A 24577-nucleotide genomic window follows, 5' to 3' on the forward strand; every position below is an offset into this window, starting at 1 on the left:
ATATGGAGCCGCGGGTAAAACCAGATTACACCAGTTTGTGTGAGAGGGGCTCGGGCACTACCACCACAACTTAAAGCCACATAGAGTCCACATAGACTGGTGTTAGTTAGATAGTTTGCATAACACTGCATATAGAAACTGCACAGGCCCTTTGTGCAACCACTCCAAAAGCAGTAATCTGCATGTTTGCAATGTCTTATTAGAATAGCTGACTCTCAGGAGGGTGTCAAAACCAAATACAAACTACACTATTGTACTTTTCTAATAAAAAACAATGTTATAGTCCTGTATCTAAATTACATATCTCTATTTCTCCCGATTTTTTTCTAGTTTATGTGCACAGGTTAGATACATTTTGCTCTCAGAAATAATAATTATTACTTGTTTAACTATAAATAGAAAAAAAGGAGACTGATAAATGTGTTTTAAAAGTAAGATGTTGCGTTGTATTTGTGCACTCAGCAGCACGCAGTCACCGTGTTGCAGTCTGGAGGAGGGGCGTGCCCATGACCTGCCTTTAACAGTCATTTACATGAGAGAGAGGGCGGAGGCTTGCCCCAGTGGCAACATGTCCTAATAAGCTCAGTAACAATAAACCTTAGTCGGATTTAACCATTGATTAGCCAACTGCTGACAACACAAAAACAAATCCCACAATTGATTAATACATGCTCTGAAGGCATGCCTTTTTTGTCGGGAGGCGTTGCATTGTAGTTTTGTTATCCATTCAAACCAATGGTGCAATTGAATGGAACTAATTTGTTGCTGCAAACAATGAGATAAAACAATAGGCTGGTTCAGTCAAGCGGCCAATGCGAGTGCAAGTACATATGATGACTTATGACTGATGATCCCTGACACGGGGTTCCCGCAGCAGAGGAGGCCTCTGAATTACCTCCATTGCGGGCCATATGCAGGGGATAAGAGGACTGTGCTATTGCTGCTGACCCTCCCCCACTATCTACTTCCTGTTTTTCATGGTTGTCTGCTTGCTTCTGCCTATACAATACCAGCTGTGTCGGGAGACATTCCAGCTCCTACTATACGGCTGCCCTCATAAAACCATGACTATGGGCCAGAGGAGCTTATAACCAGAACAGTGGAAAGACAGCTCACATTGCCAGCTTCTCCACTGCATCATATGAGATCTGCTAATCAGGCGGCTGTTCCACTAAAGGCCTTTTGACGTGCTTTATCTGCCAATTAGTTCTCCAGCTCCACTGCACTGGTTTTTTGTTATTTATAGCCAGGTTTTACACTGGAAAATTGTAACTGCAAACTACTTGAGTGAGAACACAGCACCCTGAAATCAAGCGGTATGAAATTAGCATGGATTACGTTTTAGATGTATTCAGTAGGACTAGACTGTATTTTGTGGGCAGCAGAGGAAAGAATATTAAAAAATACAATACAATAACTGCCAATGAAACATGAAGTCAGATGTAAAAAAAAAAAATAAGAAAGAGATATGCGCACAAACAAAAAAACAAACTACAAATGGGACCATTTTACCTTTCAAAAGAAAAAGAAAGTGTTCTCAGATGTTTACACCCTGCTGTACATTAACTAATGCCTGACATGTTAATACACGTTCAGTAATGATTCATTAAGACAGAGGTTTTCAAAGTAAGTGGGGCGTGAGGGGTGGGGGTGGTGGTCTCCGGGGGTCTCCTAAAAGCTTCAGCAGGGACTCAGTGAATGGAAGGAAAAATATTTTAAAAAGAGATCACATAAGTTAGCCCAGTTTTTTTTTTTCTTTACAGTTTCCGTTTTCCCGCCAGAATGAGAAACTAATAAAAGCCTTAGGACAGACCTTTATTTATGTTATTTGGTTTCGTCAGATATGTTAAACAGCAGAATTAAGCTGTTGAGTTTCATTTGACGTAATCATGATCCCATAGTCATGCAGGAATTGGATAAAACAAAGCGTGTAAAGTGAGAGGAGAGTCTTTAGTTTGTCTGAGGGGAGGGGGAGGTCCACAGTCTCAGACACAACATTACACGGAGCCATTCTGTATGATGATGACTCTGATGTGCTGCCACCTAGATAAAAATATTGAATTCTAGATTTGTACTTTGATTTACAAAAAACAAAACATTCATTTTCTAGGAGTAACATTGATGTCTGACATTATATTTTTGCTTTAATCTTGTTCATGCAAACCCTATGGCACCAAATATTCCTTAAACCAGATTTTTTTATGAAGCCACTTCAGTTATTAATGATGGAAACTATCACAAAGTTGTTCAGTGTTAACAAATCAACACTAAAATGTAGACACTCGTTTATATAATGTCCATTTCTGCATCAGTACAATGGATTGTTTTGTAAAAGTGCAGCATGATCCTACAGTGACCTCTAGTGGTAAATATCTAAAACATCACTAAGTTATTATCAGCTTTGTTTGAAATTGTGCTCAGCTCAACACAAAGCACAGTAACTACGTTCCTTAGACAGCGCAGCAGCCTGTGGAGATGACCTTGGTGGTGATGATCTTGCTGCAGACATCTCGCTGCCGCTCGTCAAGATTTATCACAGGTTCACAGGTTGTCGCCTCACAATAGGAGTGTGAAGTCTCGGTAACAAGTAAACGTCGTCTTCGCTGATTAACCATCAAAGCAACTGAAGAAAATACAGTGAGCAAGCAATCAGTGCTTAAAGAGGCAGCGTAGGCCTAAATCTCTTATTTTCTCCTCACAGAGAGGTCAAAGGTCAGGAGGACTCACTTCAATGAGGAAGACAGAGTCAGTATCAGTGAATATAAATGCCTCTGTCTTAAAGAAATTGCCCTCTATGACCCTGTTTACACAGACACTATAAATAAGCCTGATTTGAGTCTGGGTCGCTCAGAGGTGAGGAGCTTAACAACTTTTTCCTCTCGTCCAAAGAGCACAACCATGTCTATCTACCACAGTGGACAACAGTGTAATAGTTGAGTGAGTGAATTGTGTATTAAAATGAATAGTGCTGCTCCTCAGACGTTTGACTTTTGCAAATAACAGTGTTGATGCATGAACTCACGACAGTCAGTGTCAGCAGTGGAAGAAACAAGTAAAAGTAGCAATTAATCTGTGTAAAATTACTCAAAGAGTACAAAGAGAAGTCCTGTATTCAAAATCAGAGCTGCAATTTATTTATTTTATCCCCCCAAAACAAGCAACACATGTCTTTGCATTATAGTGTTTCTTACTGACCACATAAAAAATATATTTTTGAAAGCACTTCCTTATTAAAAATGCTCAAACTGATTTTAAAAGTATTTCAAATTCATCACTGTTGACGTCCATGTTATTTTGAGTTTTCATGTAGTCAGCACTACATGAAGCGTTATGTCATTGTGAATGAGCTCATTCATGCAAACAAAGCCCACTTATAATAATCGATACCATCAGAATCAAAACAGCAATTCAGAGAGAGAGAGAAAGGAATATATAGTTTTAGTAATTTAACAGTCAACAAAACCATCTTAGCACATAGAATTCCTAAGCAAGACCTTTGTTTCCACTTTATTGCGTCCATTAATATCAAGGAAACATTACACAGTATATTTTTTCCCCAGTGCATACGTAACACAATAAGGTGAGTGACTTACAGTTTCTATTACACCACTAACAAAGGTAAAACTCATTTGATGCTTCATGAGGACTGTGGGCGTGGAGATGACTGTAAGCAAACAAACCACACGCTGTCATCAGACTCTGATTTAAATATAGGTAAAGCCTGGTAAAGCATAGGTAACCTGAGCCTCGCCCACTTCAAACCAGGGAAAAGAGAAGCACAGAAATCTCTGAACTTGAACAGCAAAAGCTGCTCTAAATGTCACACAATGTTGTGTTTTTGTTCAGCTTCATCTTTCCTAATTTCCTAACTTTGAAAAATCAGTTTCTTATCTATTGGTTTGCCTTTTATTTCCCATCTTAGCTGTTGTCCTTGCAGTTTTACTGTGTAAGAAGCTAAAAGAAGATGTTGGCTGTGGGAGAATAAAGTGAAAACTCGAAACCAGAGCGAGGTAAGAGAATAAAAGAAAAAATCATTTTATGGGAGGGGTTGAGCAACAAAAACAAAATGAATCCACCTGACTCACATCCGTTAAGGACAATATCAGCAACTGACAGGTATGCTGTAGAGATAATGGTCTGACCGGAGCTGAACCTTGATCCCTGTGTGTTTCACAGCCACAGGTGGAGTCCTGCCGCTCACCTGCCGTTTCAGGAAATGAAGCTTTGATCCATGTCACACACCGCGGCGGGAGCTGTCACACAGTAAGTGTCTTTAACTGGAGATGCTGTTAACTTCTGAACATTATTGTGTTGTGAAAGTAAAGGTTCAGTCACCTGAGATGCTTTATAAGAGTTATAGTCTATGTTGGGATATTAACGTTAGTTAGCACAGTATGTTCCACATTCACAGTCTGGCTTTGTAGTAAGGAAGTGACAGTAGGTTGGTCATTTGTAAATCGGAGGCATCAAACTGAAAAATGAATATTTCCTAATAATGTGATCACATACATTGTCATTGTTAGCACATAGAAATGAGACACACTTGTGGCTCTGTTAACCCTTTCATTGTTACAGTTGTTCTTTGTTGTTCGATCACTATGATTTCTCATTATATTTCTGTTGAAAACATGTCCACAAATAAATAAATAAGACAAATTTTAAGTGATATACAGCTCAGTCTAGTGTCTGTCCAAGAAGCTTTCACAAGCTAAAGGAGATTCCTTCCTATACTTCATAAACTTGTTTGATTTGTATGTGTCGTAGCCTATAATTTAAGTGTTAAAGGTACAGTCAGGTTAATCATTAGCTAATTTTACAACAAGACATCAAAACTCAAAACAACACCTGCTGAGAAAATCAGAAGATTAATAACTTGTAATAACGCCTGTGTCTAAAAAAAAGAAATCACACTGAAGCAGTAAGTAAAGACGCCATCAGCAGGCGTTGTTGTGCCTTCACTTTTTCAACATCAAATGGCCACTGGTTTCTCTCTCTCTCTCTCTATTTCAGGAGAACAACACTAACATGACTGTGTTCTGGAAATCGTGGCCCAACTCGTTCCACATCTGTTTGTTCCTCTGCGCAAGTGGAGGTCAGAATCTATTCTTTAAATATATTAATAATAAAGAAAGACGTCTGTGTAAACCTGCTGAAAGGAGTTCATCTCATTGATTTAATGAGGTGAAGAAAAGAAGTAGCATTTGTCTGGGTCATTCCAGTTTATGCATTTTCTTTCTCACACACTGTTTATGGCAATTCATATCTAGTCATTTGCAGACTGCAAAGACACAATGAGGATTGAATTAAACTCTATCGACTGCAGCATAACGATTTGAAAGATTCTTGGTTATAGTCATTAACTCCTCACTTTTTAAATCCCTGTGCTATATCAGGTCAGACTGGTTTATTGTGTTTTCTTATTATTAATAATCATATACCTGAAGCAAGCTGGACTGTACAATTAGTCATTTTCAGTCCAGACACTGGCAATGTTTTTGTCAGCTTGCTCACACTCAAACACAACAATAGTAAGAAAAGAAAAGAGAAAAAAACCCAAGGAAACATTCACAAACTCAAGTGAGGTGAAGGATCGGTCCAGATTAATGTTGTGTTTGAGTTTCAGTCTTGTCAAAAGCCAACAACACAAAGCCAGTGCCCTTGGTAGTATTTACGAACCTTGAGCAAACTCAAACATGTCACAGACTCTTACATGTTTCCCTTGTGTATAAAGGCCCAATCAGAGCCCTGTATTAAATATATTACACTTTTTTAAAAATTTTTTTAAAAACTTTTTTTACTACAGTGTTATTGGGCTATACTAAAATTGCCAAACCACGAACCCCTGTTAACTCATAGGTTGTTATCCTATTACAATTTTTTTTTTTTTTACCAAATTGAAACCAAAATATCATGAGTAATTATTAAATATCTTTTTGAGTCATTGCTGTATTTAAATGTCTTTCCTCCTTATCACATACATGTTATTCTTAGTTAGCCAGATTGTTGCCATTGTTGATAGTATTTGCATGGTATTAATTTTAAAATGACCTACTTGTTATCAAATAATTCAACTGCAGGCATTTATAATTATTTATTTGGATTTTGTGTAATCATACCCGGACATCACAGACAAACGATATGTTCAATAAAGTTAAATAATGCAGGATAACAAAGAAGAAGATGCAGCAGCGCAGCCACTCTATGTGCTGTCTTAACAAGAGCTAAATGATGACTTCATATGTGATAAACTTTGCTCATATCTCATTCTTTACCTGTTCGTGTCTCTGTTTGTGCAGCAGTAGCTCAGCGGTTCTATCTGGACCCAGAGAATTCAACTGCTGTGCTGCAAGGAAGTGATGTAAATTTTACAGCGACTGTCCAAGAGGGCGACTGGCAGGTCATGACCTGGAAGATAGGAACCGATCTGGTTCTCACTTTCCTCTTTGACGGTGGCCCCGTGCCCCCATCCTCAGACCAGTACTCTGCCACACTCTGCTCCACTGGTGACAGGAACTGTGTGGTTTTCACCATCCATAACGTCAACCGCAGTCAGTCTGGGGAAGTCACCTGCGCTGTACAGACGGGTTTTGGGACCAAGACAGCACAACTTTACGTGCAAGGTAAGGCAATAGACATGCATGTGGATGATTTATATGTGTTTGAGAGACCAGCAGCAGCTTTAAAGCATGAAAAGATCCTCAAGCTCTCTATTCAGACTATATGCAGCTGTGAAGGTGTAGTGAGTGGGATGTCCTGTGGAGGGCAGTAATGTGCTTCTTTTATCTGTCTTCATCTCAGCAGGAACAATATAGGCTACAATGAAAGAACAATTTCAATTTTTTTTTCAATTTAATTTATTTATTGAACAGGGACAGTGCACATTAATTAACATGTCAGTTTTCCCATCAATGTAAATGTGCCAGAGTTAGCCACAGTGGTTAATTTTCATCTGTTATCCCTGGGGCAGGTTGATAAAAGTTAACATCATACAACAGTTAATATACAGTAATAAAATGCAGTACAATAGTCTGTATAAGTACAATACAAAACTAACATGTATATAAAAACAGACATTCAGCCTGTCTCTGTGCTCTGCAGGTGGAAGAATTCAAGTTACAAATTGACAATGAAAAACAAATTATAAGGAAAGACTAAAGGAGTTTTAAATATCAAATAAAATGCTGAAAATGGCTTGTAAAGGCCTTTGTAGAAGAACAGTGTCCGAGAAACTCTGTTTATTCCAGTTAACTTGCAGGCATGTTTGTCCATGTTGAAAAACGTAAACACTTTACGAGGGCTTTTTTGGGAAAACGTTCAGGGAAAAACTTCCATCGTTCCACGAGGTCAGAGCATGTGAGATTAACGACTTTTAGTTCAGGGAAAGAGAGACTAAATAACTTACAGTATGTGATTTGGGAAGTGAATTTATAAAGGAGTGAGGACTTTCTAATGCAACATTCACAGCCTGTATAAAGTTGAATGTTAATGATTAATAATATTATTAATCCAATAAAAACTACTTTGAAGGACATTATGAATTCAAAGGCAGCCAAAGATATATCATATATCATAGTTTCCAGTACAATATGGATCTTCTGTGATAAATCTAGGACCATAAGTGTGTTGTTGTGGCTAACAACTCGTCGTAGTGTCATGAATATGTAGTATATGACTGCAGGGATGCTTACTGTTTTACTGTTTCACAAACACTGTCTTATAAATGTTGTAGCAGTGGGACATGTTTTGACATCAGACGCTCAGAAATTGAGATGCAGGGCCTGAGAGAAAATCTCTGACAGAAATGTTTTGATTAGAGTGACTTCCCCTGAAAGAAAACTGAGAAACATTTTGTTTTCACCACCAGAAGCAACACTTCCTCATGTCAGCTCTGCTCTGACCTCCATTCACAGCTTTGGCCTCGATCTCTGGATTAGACTTCAGACAGAGGGAGAAGAGTGTGCACACTCCCATTCCTCAACTACACACTCACACGAATCACTGCCTGCTTCCCAACACAAACAACAGCTAAACCTGACAGTAGTCTGAGGATAATCTCACTGTGAAACATCTGGGCTTCAACTGAGAATGGATATCTATTGATTGTGAAGATACAGGAGCTCATGCTGCTGATTAGGGCCTGCATGATTACAAACAAACATATTCTCATCACATGTAGAAAAGCCTAAAGCTAAAGATATTAAAGGGATAGTTCAACATTTTTTGGCAAATTGGCCCATTACCATAATCCCTGTAGTTTTAGCAGTAGGTTCGTTACCTTTAATTGTTGGTGCAGCCGCAAGTTGCTCAGAGCTACGCTACGGAGGCTCATGGGATTTCTTGGTTTCCCTCATCAAACTCATCAAATACACAATCCAACAACTCCACAACGCTCTGGTGGACAAGTTGTGACCTGCTCATTCACCACGCTATGAGATAATAACACAACGTTACCAGACAGAGTTGTTTTAGAGGTAAATTCATGCAAAACCGCTGACGCGCGTTCCCGTCGGAGGCGGTTTTTCGGCAAGCAGTCTCTGTATTTCCCTCTAAAACAACTCTGTCTGGTAACGTTGTGTTATTATCTCATAGCGTGGTGAATGTGCAGGTCACAACTTGTCCACCAGAGTGTTGTGGAGTTGTTGGATTGTGATGAGTTTGATGAGGGAAACCAAGAAATCCCATGAGCCTCCGTAGCGTAGCTCTGAGCAGCTCACGGCTCTGCTCCGCCGTTCTAAAAATAGCTGAATAATGATGTCAGGGATGAAGGCATCAAAGGTTGCCCCCTCACATCCATACTAGCACTGTAGCTAAAAACATGTGTCTTATATGGCCTCTAGCTGTTTGAAACTTTCTAGTGTTGGTTCATTCAGGGCTCTGAGGCCAAACTAACACAAGCTGATTGGCATCTGCTGCTTTATTCATGTTTCACCTTTACTGCCTTATCCACCAGCTGTGTGGCTATTGACTGACTAGAATCATCCAATCACAGTCAAGTGGTGACCTTCACAACCTCCTTTCTCACTGAATACACACTGATACCTTCATGCCACTTTGTGTAACTACAGCGCCTACACCTACTTCTGTTGTACTGTTAAGTTGGGATTCGTTCTGGGATTCGGACGACTTTTCCTGCTGCTGCTCTGATTCTTTAAAATGTTTCTCCGGGGGTTTATTTGCCGAATGTAACCGTTCTACCATTTGCTATAAAAAGTCCATTCCTTGACATAAATGTCTGTGGCTGAACAAATCCCATGAAAAGACCAAAGGAACTCCAAACATGATCTGCTTCCACTCTGACACCATTGTAAAAAAGCAAAAAACACAACAGAGCCAGTGGAGGTATAATATGTGACCTGTTTGCATTAAAATGTCTATTATATATACTGTAAGAGTAAGAAATATTACTTTAGATAATGCTAGAAGTCTATTTCAGTCATTTTACCCGTCATATCCCCAACATGAGGGTTGTCAACCACCTTCAGTCACAACTGATTCTATATCCAGTCTTAGCGAACTTTCACGTTACACCTTGAAGATTTTGACCATTTTAACAATGGATTTTAACCAGATAAATGGATCTTGAGTTAGCAGAGAAATAAGGTATAGTATTCCTGTCTTAACTTCTCCAACTTTCTTGCTAAATCAGACCGCGGTACAGTCAGCATCGTGGGAGGGAATCTGACCGTGGACCAGGACCAGGAGGTGGAGCTCCGGTGTGTAACGACTGCTTGGTTCCCAGCACCTGATGTAATCTGGAGGAGAAATGGTGAAGCTGTAAACAGCAGCCTGTACAACACCACCAGCGTGGAGGATGGAGATTACATCAACTCCACCAGTGTCCTCAAGTTCCAGGCCGTCAGCAGCACCACAGTGGAGTGTGAGGCCACGATAACGGCACTTCAAACCCCTCAGTCCAGCTCTGTCTTCGTGGTGGTTGGTAAGAAAGACTTTAATAACTTTTTTATCTCAGTCTTACTGTCACACTACTGATTTCAAGCCAAAGGGAACGAACAGGGCTACTTGTTAATTACATTATTCCTCTTTGAAAGGGATAGTTCACCCAAAATTGAAATTTCTGGGAGAAGTTTCAGAGTTATCCGTGGCTTCTCTGAGTTACAGGGGGTCTCGGCGTAGCACTGCATGTCCATATAACGGTTGTAAATGGATACCAACTGTCTTCGTAACAAAAAGACACACCAAAAAACATCCAGATACCTCCATGCTGCTTGTATGTAATGTCCGTCTTGTATTGAAGCCCCGAAATGCGAAATTGTCCCGAAAAAAAAAAAAAATTAAATAAGTCTATATTTCAAGCTTGTTTTGTAGCGGAAGCTCCTCTCCTCTTCCCGGTTCATCAAATTTGGACGAACCGGTAAGAGGAGCTTCGAGAAGCTTCTGCTACAAACAAGCTTGAAATATAGACTTATTTAATTGTTTTCGAGACAATTTCGCATTTCGGGGCTTCAATACAAGACGGACATTACATACGAGCAGCATGGAGGTATTTGGATGTTTTTTGGTGTGTCTTTTTGTTACGAAGACAGTTGGTATCCATTTGCAACCGTTATATGGACATGCACTGCTACGCCGAGACCCCCTGTAACTCAGAGAAGCCACGGAGGACTCTGAAACTTCTCCCAGCCCTTAGTCCACATGAGGGTGAGTAGATAATGAGTGAAATTTCAATTTTGGGCGAACTATCCCTTTAAGTGGCCATATCAACCAACAGCCAACAAACCTGAACAGGGTTGAACAAAGGGCAGGGTTATTAGACAAACTCATCTAGAAAGAGACACACTGAGAGACATTCCTGTAAATGTGTGTGTCTTCCATGTTTAACCCATCACTACTGTCCATATGGTCGCTATAACTAACAAAAAAATAAATAAAATTATTACATATGGCCAGGGTAACTGGAGAATAATCTGATGAAGTTAGGGTTTTATTGAATGAAAAACCCATTCAACATACAGTATAACATAAATCAATGACATTAACAGCAATAAGTCTGAGTGTAAGGTTTCAACCAGGACATGCACACAGATAGCATGGATCATACATTAACACTTGAACAGGAAGTGAGGGGAAGACGAGATGAGTTTAATGGTTACCACAGACAAGTTTCGTGTTTTATCTGGATGGGAGACATGTAGTATGTTAATGTAAATATAGGCTACATATTCTCATTGACATCTTCCGTTCATGCAGTAATGATTATGTTATGATCTCTCTCCCAGCAATCACAGCTTTTTTCATCTATGCAGTGCATTTTAATGTAAATATTGTGCTTCTCTGTTCTCTTTGGTGTATTCAATAGCTTAATTTCACTGTTTACTTAATAAACTTTTAGGATATTAAATCTGTTTTGTTCGTTTTTTTCCGCTCGGCAACAGTTCCGAAACCTACTGACTGGACCGTGCTGATCGCTGTGGTCGTGTCTTTTGGAAGTCTGGCTTTGCTGGTTTTACTCATCATTGGAATCATCTTCTGCATCAAACGCAGGAAAGAAAAACGTAAGGCCCTCACTCTAGCATAGTAGCCTGTGTCTGCTGGGTAGAAAGAGCTGGAAAATATTAATGAGAAGGGAACTGCATTCAGGACAGATCCTCTTCAATAGATGACAAGAAGCAGAATTTCTCAAACACAATAAATCTTTGCAAACTGAGAGATGGAAAGAGATGGGAAACAGACTTTGAAAGCAGACTCAGTCACAGTGGCTGTTCAGTAATTACCGGTATTACACTAATCGCTTCTAAAGATGATTCATAACTTATCCTGACATTAGTTATTAGTACTAAAATCAAATCAGTCACTAATAGCTCACAGCAAACTGTTATGAATGTCTTGTTTATATTATATAACTAACTCTATAATTTATTTGATAATTTATTTTTGATTTATTATTTCCCAACCCCCACAGAACTAAACTACGAAGATGAAATGAGGTGAGAAGCCACAGAAGTGACACTTTTTTTTTTTCAATACTCCTGCAATCTTACATTTCAGCTTTTCCACTTATAGTAACTTCTTGTCTTGTCTTTATGTTTGTGTGCAACAGGAGAGTGAGGACACAGAGCCAGTTAAGCGGTGTACGTCCAGGACAGAGACAGGGTCAAGTGAACACAGGATACGAGCCAGACGGTCAAACAAGTAAGACCGATAAGTGCAACACAAGTTTGTTACGTGAAGATCTTTGACAAATTGTCACTCTATCATCACACGCTGCTGTTCCATACTGAGCCATTATCAGCTTGTGACACAGTGTCACACATACGTATGTCTTCTCTCCACAGGTGTTGCTCCTAGTGAACTCACTGACAGCGGCTTTGGCCAGGTAAATACCTCTCCAACGATTACAAGTTAGGCTTATGGTCTTGGTTTTGGTGTGTTATACAAAACCAAAAGCAGGAGAAAATGTTTGAATGCTGAGGTGAACAGACACCCTTTATGTCATTAGAACAAGAATGAGGAAAAAGCTGCACCGAAGATTTGGTTAAAGATCTGTTACAACTTTAGTCATTTACTTTTCCTCTTAGTTACTCACAGTGGAACCAGTTGTACCAGTACACCACTTTATAGTTAGACGACCCTATAAGATCAATGAGAGGTTTATACTTAGGTTATTATTTCAGGTGTTAAAGCTGCAGTTGGTAACATTTTTTAGTCATATTTGTTGGAAATGTCAGTATATTCTGATACTAGTACATGAAATGGGTAATTTAGGACAAAATCCAGCTCCTCTGGCTCCACCCAAAGCCTGTAATCTTATCCACCGCTCCCAGCACTGTTTGACCAGTCAGGTAGAGGGGGCAGGAGTAGCAGCCAATCACAGCTCGTACATGCGCTGCAGACACACCCTTATTGTCCAAAATTCATCATCACATATTATTAATTGCAATAAGGCTTTACTAAATATAAACAGTGACAAGTCATTAGTAAAATAACTGCGTACTTTAAACATTAACTTGATTTTGCAGGAAAGTAACTCTCCATCAATTTATGAAAACTGTGTTATAACTTGTTTATAATTGTTTATTTGTGACTTGAAGTGTTAACAACTGAACAGAAAACCTGATTACTGATCGTTTAGAAATCCTTGATAAGCGTAGTCTCATTATAAAGTGGGATAGTAGTACCATATATTTTTTTGAGATATATTTAAAGCAGAGGGTCTTGGAATTACAAATAAATGAATGAATGAATGGATGAAGAAAAAGATCAAATTCAATCCACTTAATTCAGTTACTACACTGGAATGATTTTGGACCTTCTCTCTTGAGTTTAATTAGGATGTAACAGCAGGAAGAGTCAAGAGCTTTGCAGCTATCGCTCTGTGAGACTGTATTCAGACACAGCTGTGAGCTCTGAGCTAATTGCTCAAGTCAACATGCTAATGTGCTAACATGCAGATGTTCAGCGAGTGTAATGTGCAGGTGTAGTGTGTTTGTGCTCATCAGTGAGCTGTGAACACAAATGATGTCATTAATACAGCAGGTGTTTGTCACACACATCAGTGTTGGATGGCTGAACATAATGACCTGATGATGGCGCTAGAAGAAAAGTCTTTTCAGGTTGACTATAGTATTGTCTGCCCTTTTACTTAGACACAGTTGCACTACAGTGTGTCAAAATAGTCTTATTCCTCCAAGCTCTTGCTGGATGTTTCTCTGTGTCTTTACAGGGGTGGTGATGATTTATCATATGGATTTACTTGCATTACTCCTGAAAATGAAATTAAAATATAACCAGCCATATGAATTTCTCATATTTAACTCAGAACATAGCTACTAATCACCAAATGTGACATGTATCAGGCTTGTGTAATACCTGGTAAAAGGAAGAACCAGTTATTAATGTAAAGTAAATAAAATGAAAACTTAGATGTGGGCCAGTACTCAGAAGATTAGATTCGCTCCGGAGAAATGGGTGTGAGTAGAAAAGAAAACAAGAGGTCACTGTCATATGTTTAAAAAAGTAAGTAATCAAATTTATTCCAACGTGAATCGATTCTCTTCGTCTTTTCTTTCTTTTTCTTTCTCTTATCTCTTTCTTTCAGAATCACATATAACAACAACAATAACACATAAGACAAAATTGAAATACACAAATTACTCCCTCTTTTCCCTTACTAATCCACCTGTCAGGTAAGTATAATTTGATGTCTAATTCTTAGTTTAGTGCTAATTTAGTTATTATTTTAATTGTCTAATTTATTTCTAATTCTGTATTTTTAAATCCTATTTTATTGCGGATCTTACTGACAGGTGGTTTCCTTAACTTATCCCTCTCTCAATCAAAACAATAAACAAAGATAAATAAAAATAGTTACAACAGTAACAGTAGGCTAATGAATAGCACACAAAAAATAATAATATCACAAATAAAAAATAAAAAAATAAATCAACTTCTCTGACAGTCCAGGTTCAGTGGGGTTTGGCTCGCCACTTCAGTTCAGACTGTATTGTCCGACCATCTGAACTGAAGAATCAGGTAGTGGAAGTTGTCGATAAAGAAGGGGGTGATGAGGAGGATGAGGGTAACGATGAGGGGGTTGAAGATGAGGGGGGATGATGATAAGGAGGATGATGATGGGATGGGATGATGATGAGGAGGATGATGATAGGATGATGATGAGGAGGGGTGATCAGGCTCACACACACACACAAGCTCCTGGCCTTGAAAATACACAGCCAGTATAAATAATTATTAAAACGCTAACTCTAAATTATGTTACCTTGTGATTATAATATTATTTATATTATTAATATTTCAAACAAACAGAAAAAATATATATACAGTAGACTATTACATTCTTGAAACACCACAACACACCATACAAAAAGGCCAGTAACTGCCACCATCCTAACTGTTGCTTTGGAATGTTCAACCTCTGTTGCTATGGCGGCAGGTACTGCTGCTACTGGGTTTTTACAGTTAGCTAAAAAGTTGGTCTACTTTTGACAAAATAAATATTTCCACTCACCAAGTAGGCTATTTCTTTGAATTTTAGCAGCAGGATGTATACTGCTCCAGGATTGGTGGTGTTCTTCTCTTTTTTCCTTTCTCTCTATCGATTATTTTTTCGTTAATCTCGTCTCTGTCTCTGTGTCTCTAGTTGTCCCTCAAGTGCAGTTAGAGTGAGAATTCCGGGCTGACACAGGCTTTTTATATAGGGACAGTTGTTATGGTTACTGCCTAAATTAATTATTATTTATTAATTATTTAATTATTTATTAATTTAAATAATGTAGCTTAAATATCAATCCAGTAGTAGCCTAAATACAATTATTATTTATTTAATATGTCTAGTAATTTTTATCTATTTATTTAATCGGTCTAGTAACCGGGGGTTACACTCTCCCCTCTCAAAGGTGTGTACGTCCCGTTACACCTACTTGGCTGCTTAACCACAACTGACTGAGGGACATACGTACTTTGTAGTGTCTCTGTGAATGCTGTACTTAAGCCTTGAAAAAGTGACTGTACAATAGATACAAGGGGATTCCCTAATTGAGTGTAGTGCAGTCTGTCTGGTGGAGCTCTGTGTCTACTGGAATGTCTCTGAGGAGCATCTTGCACATCTTCGTCTGCTGCCACTCCAGTTACTTCTGGCTCGTCTGCTTCAGCACCACTTTCTTGTCCAGTTCCAGTTTCCTCTTCAGGTAAGTTTCCTCTTTCAGATTCTGTTTCTCCTTCAAGTCCTCTTCCAGGTAAGTTTTCTCTTTCAGGTTCTGTTTCTCCTTCAAGTCCTCTTCCAGGTAAGGTTTCTTTTTCAGGTTCTCCTTCAGGTAAGATTTCCTCTTCAGGCTCTGTTTCTATTCCAGGTTCTCTTTCAGGAATTTGTTCTATTCTGCAGGGATGCCAATTACTTTCCACAGGTGTTGACTCTGCATTCCAGTGCACTGCCACATCCTCGTCTGACTCATATCCATCCTCTTCTACATCTTGTTCAGCAGGATTCAAGTGAACTCTCTGACGTGTCCTGCGGCATGTGGCTGTTTCAGGTGGGGCTGACTGGTTCTCTGTTGCAGGGAGAAATCCACAGGGCAATAGGAGGTCTCTGTGTAAAGTTCTCAGGGGTCCGCTCTGGTTCTCTGGCTTTACGGTGTACACTGGAAGCTCACCGGCACGTTTTGTCACCACATGAATTGCCGGTTCCCACTTATCTGCCAATTTGTGTTTCCCACGAAGGCGGACGCTTCTTACTAGCACACGGTCTCCAACTTCAAGTGCAGATTCTGTGATGTGTCGATCAAATCTGGCCTTGTTTCTAGCAGCATTTTTGGCAGCATTGCTGGTTGCTATTTTGTAGCTCTCCTCCAAATGAGATCTCAAATTGCGTACATACTCTGAGTGGGATGTTTGAGGACGCTCTTTGAGTGGGACTCCAAATGCCAGGTCAATAGGCAGCCTTGGTTGCCTCCCGAACATCAACTCATATGGGCTGAATCCGGTGACTTCATTTCTAGTGCAGTTGTAGGCATGCACTAATGGTCGTACAAAGTCACGCCAATGCACTTTGTCTTGGTCTTGCAAGGTTCCCAGCATGCTCAGAAGTGTTCGGTTGAATCTCTCAACGGGGTTTCCTCTTGGGTGGTATGGAGTTGTTCTTACTTTCTTGATTCCGGCCAATTCACACAGCTCTTTGATGGTCTTGGATTCGAAGTCGGGCCCTTGGTCACTGTGTAAGCGCTCTGGGAACCCGTAGTGGATGATGAAGTTCTCCCAGAGACACTTGGCCACAGTACGAGCTTTCTGGTTGGGTGTGGGGACGGCGACTGCATATTTGGTGTAGTGATCTGTTATCACCAGGACGTTGCTTGTGTTGCTTCTGTCGGGTTCGATGGAGAGGAAGTCCATGCAGACCAGTTCTAATGGACGGGAAACTTGAATGTTTACAAGTTGTGCAGCCTTTTGAGGTGGTGTTTTTCTCCGTATGCAGCGGTCACATGTCTTGATCTTTGCTTCCACTTCAGCTGCCATCTTGGGCCAGTAGAATCTGGATCTCAGGAGGTCTGTTGTTCTCTCTATCCCCAAGTGACCCATGTCATCATGCAAACTCTTCATCGCCGTTACTCTGAGCTCTTTAGGCAGCACTAGTTGGAAGTTGGTATTATCTCCTTCTTTCCTTTTCCTGTAGAGAACACCTCCTCTCATCTCCAACCGAGGCCATTCTCTTAGCAGCAATGGGAGTTCAGGGAGCTCTTGTCGTACCGCTGATGGAGGATTCTGCCCAGTCTCTAATTGCAGTATCACTTCTCTGATGCTGGGGTCAGCTCTTTGCTTTTCTTTCAGGTCTTCTCTTGACAGGTGCTGGATGGTGGATGTTCCTTCTGCACTTTCCTCTTGCTCGTAGATGGCAGGGATGGCGTCTGCATGAATAGCAAGGGACTCAACTAGTGTGATGCAGGGCTCAGGTGACTCATTCTCTGGGTCATGCCGGAATAGGTGACGTCCACAGACTGCCTGGATCACTTCAGGTTCCATTTCGATGAGGTTCTCATCCAGAGAATGACGTGTGATGAACTGCTGGACTCGTTCACGTTCTTTCTGTGACGCAGGATCGTTTGTTAGCTTTCCATGGGGACGTCTTGACAGACCATCAGCATCCAAGTTCTGTTTCCCTGCACGGTACTGGAGTGTGAATGAGAAGGTGGACAGAGCTGACAGCCATCGGTAACTTGTAGCATCCAACTTTGCTGAGGTGAGTATATAGGTCAGTGGGTTGCTGTCAGTGATGGCAGTGAACTGATTCCCATACAGGTAATCACTGAACTTTTCCGTCACACTCCACTTCAGGGCTAGAAACTCCAGCTTATGTGCAGGATAGCGAGCTTCACTATGGGACAGGCCTCTGCTGGCGAATGCAATGGGTCTCATTTGTCCTTCTTGCTCTTGGTAAAGGGCAGCTCCCAAGCCAGTGGTGCTTGCATCAGTGTGCAGGATGTAGGGGAGTGTCGGGTTAGCGAAACCCAGCACTGGGGCAGTGGTCAGCTTGTCGATGATTGTGTCGAAAGCATGCTGGCATGCTGGAGTCCAACGGTCATTAAAGGGCTCTCTTGGATTGTGATACTGCCCATTCTTCTCTCTTGGTCTTTTGGTCTTTCTCAGAGGTGGGTAGCCAACTGTTAGGTCAGTTAACGGTTTGACAATCCCAGAGTACCCCTGGATAAACCGACGGTAGTATCCTGAGAACCCTAGGAAGGATCTCAGTTCTTTTAAGTTCTTCGGGCTAGGCCAAGTCTTTAGAGCGCTGATCTTGTCGGGATCTGTTTCGACACCATTCTCGGACACGATGTGCCCCAGGTATTTCACAGACTTCTGAAAGAACTTGCACTTGTCCACTGACAGCTTCAGTCCGTACTCTCTGAGGCGGTTGAGGACTCTCACCAATCTTCTTTCATGTTCTTCTAGAGTCTCTGAGAATATGATGATGTCATCTAAGAAGACAATGGCCTCTTTCAGGTTCATGTCACCCATACACTTTTCCATGAGCCTCTGGAATGTACTGGGGGCGTTGGTAATCCCTTGGGGCATACGCTGGAATTCCCAAAATCCCAATGGACACACGAAAGCAGTCTTGGCTTTGTCCTCTTCCTCCATTTCTATCTGGTAGTATCCAGACTTGAGATCCAAGACAGAGAACCACTTGGATCCATGCAGCGCTGTGAAGGTCTCTTCTAGGTTGGGCAGGGCATAGGCATCTTTCACTGTCTGGGCATTTAATTTCCGGTAATCGATGCAGAGTCGTACGTCACCATTTTTCTTTCTGACCACCACGATGGGAGAGGAGAAGGAAGACTCGGATTCTCGGATGATACCTGCATCTAGCAGCTCTTGGAGATGTTTTCGGACAGCTTGGATATCTTGAGGGTGTATGGGGCGAGCTCGCTGCTTGAAGGGCGTCTCATCGTGGAGGTTGATGTGATGTTTCACTTTGTCGGTTCTTCCAAAGTCCAAGTCATGCTGTGAGAACACATCTGACATTGCTCTTAGAGTCTGCTCTATTCTCTCTCTCCATTTAGCAGGTATGGGGGAGTCTGCAAAGTTGAATGCAGGTGGGGAAACTTGTGGAGGTTCTGGCTGATCAGTTGAGGGATCTTTGGTCTTGTTCTCGCCTGCCCCAGGAAGCACTCGCTGTATGGCGTTGAGTTCAGCTAAGACACTTCTTGGTTGTAGGAGTATGTCATGCTGTGTCTCATTGGTCAGCACTACTGGCACTCTGTAGGGTGCTCTGGTTGGTAGGGTGAGCAGACCACAAGTGACCAGTATGCCCCCAGGAAGGGAGTAGGACGATGGAGGCTCAACTACTGCCCACTTCTCTGTAGATGCACTATGCACATTGGCTACTCCTTCCATCACCACTCTCTGTCCAGCTGTAATCATTTCAGGTGAGTTTCCCTGCAGCCTCACTGATCCAATGTAGCTGTTGGATGTTTGTCTGTGTCTCAGTGCGAGGGTTTTCAACACTGCTCGGTAGCCATATGGGGTAGACTGATTAGGGCCGATGTCTGTCTCACTGTAGAGGGTGTACATTACATCCAAGGTGTTGGTGCCTATTAACACAGGTGACAGGGCCATAGCACGACAGTCTGGAACTACAAGGGCTAAGGTGGGTACTTCAATGTCTACACCCAGGAAACTCTTGGGGAATGTTACATTGAGCTGGATGTAACCACTGTAGGGGACTATCTGGCCATTAGCTCCTTCTACCTCTAGCAGGTCATCTATGGGGTGAATGGTCTGTGAGGTCAGCTTCTCTTCATAGAATGACTGGGAGACAGTGGTTACTTGTGACCCTGTGTCTAATAGACAGCTACATTCTTCTCCAGCAATGATCACTTTTCCAGTACACTTGGTCCCTATTAATCCCGTTGGTAGGTGTCCTCGACCATGAGGAGAGGCTTGCTTCAGGTTAGCTCTTTGCTTGCCTTTGGGACGTTTCCAATGTTCTCCAGCTCCTATCAGTCCCTCGACCGGAGCTGATTCTAGTTTAAAGGCTGTGGGCTGGAAGAGCTGCCTTGGGCTTCCCACAGTAGCTGCCTTTCTTGTAGCTGTCTCCTCTTCACTGCAACCAAGGCTGGATTGGACGCTTCATTGCAGTTTGGTGCAATGTGTCCATCTTCACCACACCTGAAGCAGTACCAGGGTCTTGGCCTCTCATTCTGTGCTCTGACTGCTGAACGACTTGCCCCACCACGTACATTTGTTTCAGCTGGAGTAGGGGAAAGGGGAATCTGGGCTCTGAACGCTGCCAATTGACTTTGCAGCTCTGCTATTTGTCTCTTCAGGTCTTGCACATGGGGATCAAACTGGGGGGATTGGGACTGGGGTCTGGAGGTCTGGCGGTTCTGTGTCTTTTGTCTGGCCGTTTGACTTTGAAGCTCAGCCACTTGTTTCTTCAAGTTCTGGTTTTCACATAGAACATCTACTGTGGAATTATTCTGTTGCCAGGTCATGTTTGATTCTTCATGGGTGCAGTTACACTGAAGATGTGATGTAGCTCTTTGCTTAGGGGCTCCAAGGTGTTGTCTCATGCGGGCAGCTTTTACAGCCTGTCTGTCCTCTTCTGTGCGCAGGAGCAACAGGAGTACTGGGAAGGATGGGGGATTATATTTTCTCTTCTCTAGCTGGAGGCTGCTGAGCATAGTGTTGTCCCAGCAACCTCTACAAAACTGTCTCAGTAGGTGTTCATCTTGTTCGATGAAAGCTGCACCCCCTCTTTTCACAGCCTGGCTGAGAATCACCTGCAGTCTGTTCAAGTACTGGGAGGGTTTCTCTCCAGCATCTTGCAACGTGTTCATGAACTTAGCAAAGAGTTCTTCACCATCATCAACAGTGCCAAAAGCTGAATCCAGTAGCTGCACATAGTCATTGGGGGAAGCTTGAGGGCCTAACTGTTTGACTATGTCAGCTGCGGGGGACAGGAGACTCTCAAGTATCTTTCTCACTCTGTGTAGATCAGATATGGCTGGGTCTTTAAGCATGAGCTCGACGTTAGTTCGCCAGGTGTCGTAGTCTGCCTCGTTGTTGGGGTGTGGACACTTTCCAGAGAAGGATCGCAGCCTGACGGAGGTGTAGGCTGGGGAAGAAATGTCTGCATTTCTCACAACGTGCTCAACCACTACTCTCTGCACTTCAGGTGGATTAATGTCATCATCTCTGAAGGTGGGGTGTTTCTTTGATCCAGATGAGATGGATGGAGTTACATGGCTAGCTGCATTGTGGTCCATGTTATGACATGTAAGCTGGGGCTCAGAGCGAAAGATTTCATGGTTGGCGGTCGACTGTACTTGCCTGGTCATCATGGGAGCATCACCAGCTGACTGATTGGTAGACAGAGCAGAGGTGGCTGGACTGAGCTTCGAGAGTTCTGTTGCAAGGACTTCTTCTAGTGTCTTGCCGGTCGTTCGTGCAACTGCCTGCAACTGTTCCAGGTAGTTCTCGGTGGTGGTGCTACTCACTTCATGTGTGTACACATCTGCTAGCAGTCTCAGATGGTAGTAGTCTTCTTCACCTTGGCGTGGAAAAGTGGCTGGTAGCAGCGACTTGAATGACTGTATTGCAGTGTAGTCAGTGTATTCAACTACTACATGTCCATGAAATTTACTGCTTGGAGCATTTATGCTGACAAATCTAAAGATAGAGCCATGTTGACTCAGGTGTTGAATTAATTCTTTGTCAGATTCTGCATCAAGGGGTCCACTAATTATAACAGAATTCTGCACTTTAACTTCAGCAGATTTAATAACCTCCATTGTTGTTGTTTTTGTTATACAGTGACCTCACTAAAGCAAAAACGACAAAAACCCAATTTCTCCTGGCTGTGCTCGCCAAGTTGTAATACCTGGTAAAAGGAAGAACCAGTTATTAATGTAAAGTAAATAAAATGAAAACTTAGATGTGGGCCAGTACTCAGAAGATTAGATTCGCTCCGGAGAAATGGGTGTGAGTAGAAAAGAAAACAAGAGGTCACTGTCATATGTTTAAAAAAGTAAGTAATCAAATTTATTCCAACGTGAATCGATTCTCTTCGTCTTTTCTTTCTTTTTCTTTCTCTTATCTCTTTCTTTCAGAATCACATATAACAACAACAATAACACATAAGACAAAATTGAAATACACAAATTACTCCCTCTTTTCCCTTACTAATCCACCTGTCAGGTAAGTATAATTTGATGTCTAATTCTTAGTTTAGTGCTAATTTAGTTATTATTTTAATTGTCTAATTTATTTCTAATTCTGTATTTTTAAATCCTATTTTATTGCGGATCTTACTGACAGGTGGTTTCCTTAACTTATCCCTCTCTCAATCAAAACAATAAACAAAGATAAATAAAAATAGTTACAACAGTAACAGTAGGCTAATGAATAGCACACAAAAAATAATAATATCACAAATAAAAAATAAAAAAATAAATCAACTTCTCTGACAGTCCAGGTTCAGTGGGGTTTGGCTCGCCACTTCAGTTCAGACTGTATTGTCCGACCATCTGAACTGAAGAATCAGGTAGTGGAAGTTGTCGATAAAGAAGGGGGTGATGAGGAGGATGAGGGTAACGATGAGGGGGTTGAAGATGAGGGGGGATGATGATAAGGAGGATGATGATGGGATGGGATGATGATGAGGAGGATGATGATAGGATGATGATGAGGAGGGGTGATCAGGCTCACACACACACACAAGCTCCTGGCCTTGAAAATACACAGCCAGTATAAATAATTATTAAAACGCTAACTCTAAATTATGTTACCTTGTGATTATAATATTATTTATATTATTAATATTTCAAACAAACAGAAAAAATATATATACAGTAGACTATTACATTCTTGAAACACCACAACACACCATACAAAAAGGCCAGTAACTGCCACCATCCTAACTGTTGCTTTGGAATGTTCAACCTCTGTTGCTATGGCGGCAGGTACTGCTGCTACTGGGTTTTTACAGTTAGCTAAAAAGTTGGTCTACTTTTGACAAAATAAATATTTCCACTCACCAAGTAGGCTATTTCTTTGAATTTTAGCAGCAGGATGTATACTGCTCCAGGATTGGTGGTGTTCTTCTCTTTTTTCCTTTCTCTCTATCGATTATTTTTTCGTTAATCTCGTCTCTGTCTCTGTGTCTCTAGTTGTCCCTCAAGTGCAGTTAGAGTGAGAATTCCGGGCTGACACAGGCTTTTTATATAGGGACAGTTGTTATGGTTACTGCCTAAATTAATTATTATTTATTAATTATTTAATTATTTATTAATTTAAATAATGTAGCTTAAATATCAATCCAGTAGTAGCCTAAATACAATTATTATTTATTTAATATGTCTAGTAATTTTTATCTATTTATTTAATCGGTCTAGTAACCGGGGGTTACACTTGGGTAGCCTATATATGGCTAATTCATTTAGCTAATGAATTTAAGTAATGAGAGTTACAGTATGGTAATTCTAAGCTCTTTGCCTTTTCAGCCCAGCGATGTGTGTTTATGTGTTATATAAACTTTGTTTTGAACAAGGGAGCGTACTGCACTGTTTTAAGGTTAACACACCACATACATTATTAATGTGCCTGCTTTGCTTTTGATTTTTAGATGCCTGATGTTGTGAACAGTGTCGAGGCAGAAAATGGCTACAATACTGCCCACAACACGCTGGACAACTTTGGCTTCAAGAAACACAGACACGTCACCATCGTGTAAAGACTGACAGACCTGAACAAACTTGCAGAGCGACCAAAAGTCTTCATCGTGCTCTGTATAGATTGGATAAAGGTGATGCGCTGGCTGGAGAAATATGTTGAAGCTGGGGGCAGAGGAGACACTGACCTGAACATATTTATATTGCAAAGGCATTTGCAATATGAGTAACAAGACTGGCCAAATGAGCACAATGAACAAATGAATGACAAGCAACTGGAGCAGCATGAACTCATTTGTTTGTCAACTAACAAAGGCTATATTTATCAGTTCTTTATAGGCTACTAAACCACTCGGAGCATTTTTATTGAGTTATGTAATCTGAATTAAATTATTCTATAGCATTTCAGACCTGCTTTGTTCTAAATGTCTAAAAATGGTACAGGCTACATTTAGCAGTTAATTCACTACAGAGCATGTATTTTATGGATGATGCATTTTCTATAGAAATATGGATGGATGGATGGATGGATGGATGGATGGATGGATGGATGGATGGAGCACATTTTACTGTGAGGAGCATAATGGATTTCTATTGTAGCCAATCCTCTGCCCCCTTCCTTCCATTTCAGGTAAGACCTTTACAACCTGACTGAGACATGCTAGATATTATATGTTCCTATTGTGTCCAGTGTGTCCAGTCTTCACGTGTAGCTTCATACCAGGGACTCTGCAGATTTGGGAGGTAATTCTTCAATCACCGTGTGCAGTTAAATATCTCTCTGCGACTCTGCAGCTAGACGAATGATGGGAGTGATGCACAGACAGGAGTGATGCTGTGTCAGCGTGAAATGGAGGGATCTTTGTCCTGTGTCTGACAGGGAAGTGAGTCTGAACCCTCACAACGTGCTGTAAGAACCCTTCAAGTCTGGGAAATCTAGC

At 41.2% G+C, this 24577-nt stretch overlaps 1 protein-coding gene across 1 annotated transcript; it reads left to right on the forward strand.

Annotated features, from left to right (window-relative positions):
- Positions 1 to 5019: 5019 nt before the first annotated feature.
- igsf5a (immunoglobulin superfamily, member 5a) lies at positions 5020 to 23816 on the forward strand. Its single transcript, XM_085796800.1, has 8 exons — positions 5020 to 5092; positions 6297 to 6620; positions 9647 to 9937; positions 11394 to 11513; positions 11921 to 11945; positions 12059 to 12150; positions 12294 to 12334; positions 23591 to 23816. The coding sequence occupies exons 1-8, from the start codon at positions 5026 to 5028 to the stop codon at positions 23696 to 23698; spliced, it is 1068 nt and encodes a 355-aa protein (XP_085652926.1). The 5' UTR covers positions 5020 to 5025; the 3' UTR covers positions 23699 to 23816.
- Positions 23817 to 24577: the final 761 nt, after the last annotated feature.

The sequence above is a fragment of the Trachurus japonicus genome, chromosome 14 (assembly GCF_045865225.1).
Source record: "Trachurus japonicus isolate A0001 chromosome 14, Traja_1.0".
In the NCBI taxonomy this organism is placed as follows: Eukaryota; Metazoa; Chordata; class Actinopteri; order Carangiformes; family Carangidae; genus Trachurus; species Trachurus japonicus.

What these genes read in the sequence shown, in the direction of transcription:
- igsf5a (XM_085796800.1), top strand. Translation starts at nt 5,026, where the DNA reads ATGACTGTGTTCTGGAAATCGTGGCCCAACTCGTTCCACATCTGTTTG. An exon ending in AGCACAACTTTACGTGCAAG is followed by an intron (nt 6,621 to 9,646) that starts GTAAGGCAATAG and finishes TTGCTAAATCAG; the next exon opens with ACCGCGGTACAGTCAGCATC. An exon ending in CTGACAGCGGCTTTGGCCAG is followed by an intron (nt 12,335 to 23,590) that starts GTAAATACCTCT and finishes TTTGATTTTTAG; the next exon opens with ATGCCTGATGTTGTGAACAG.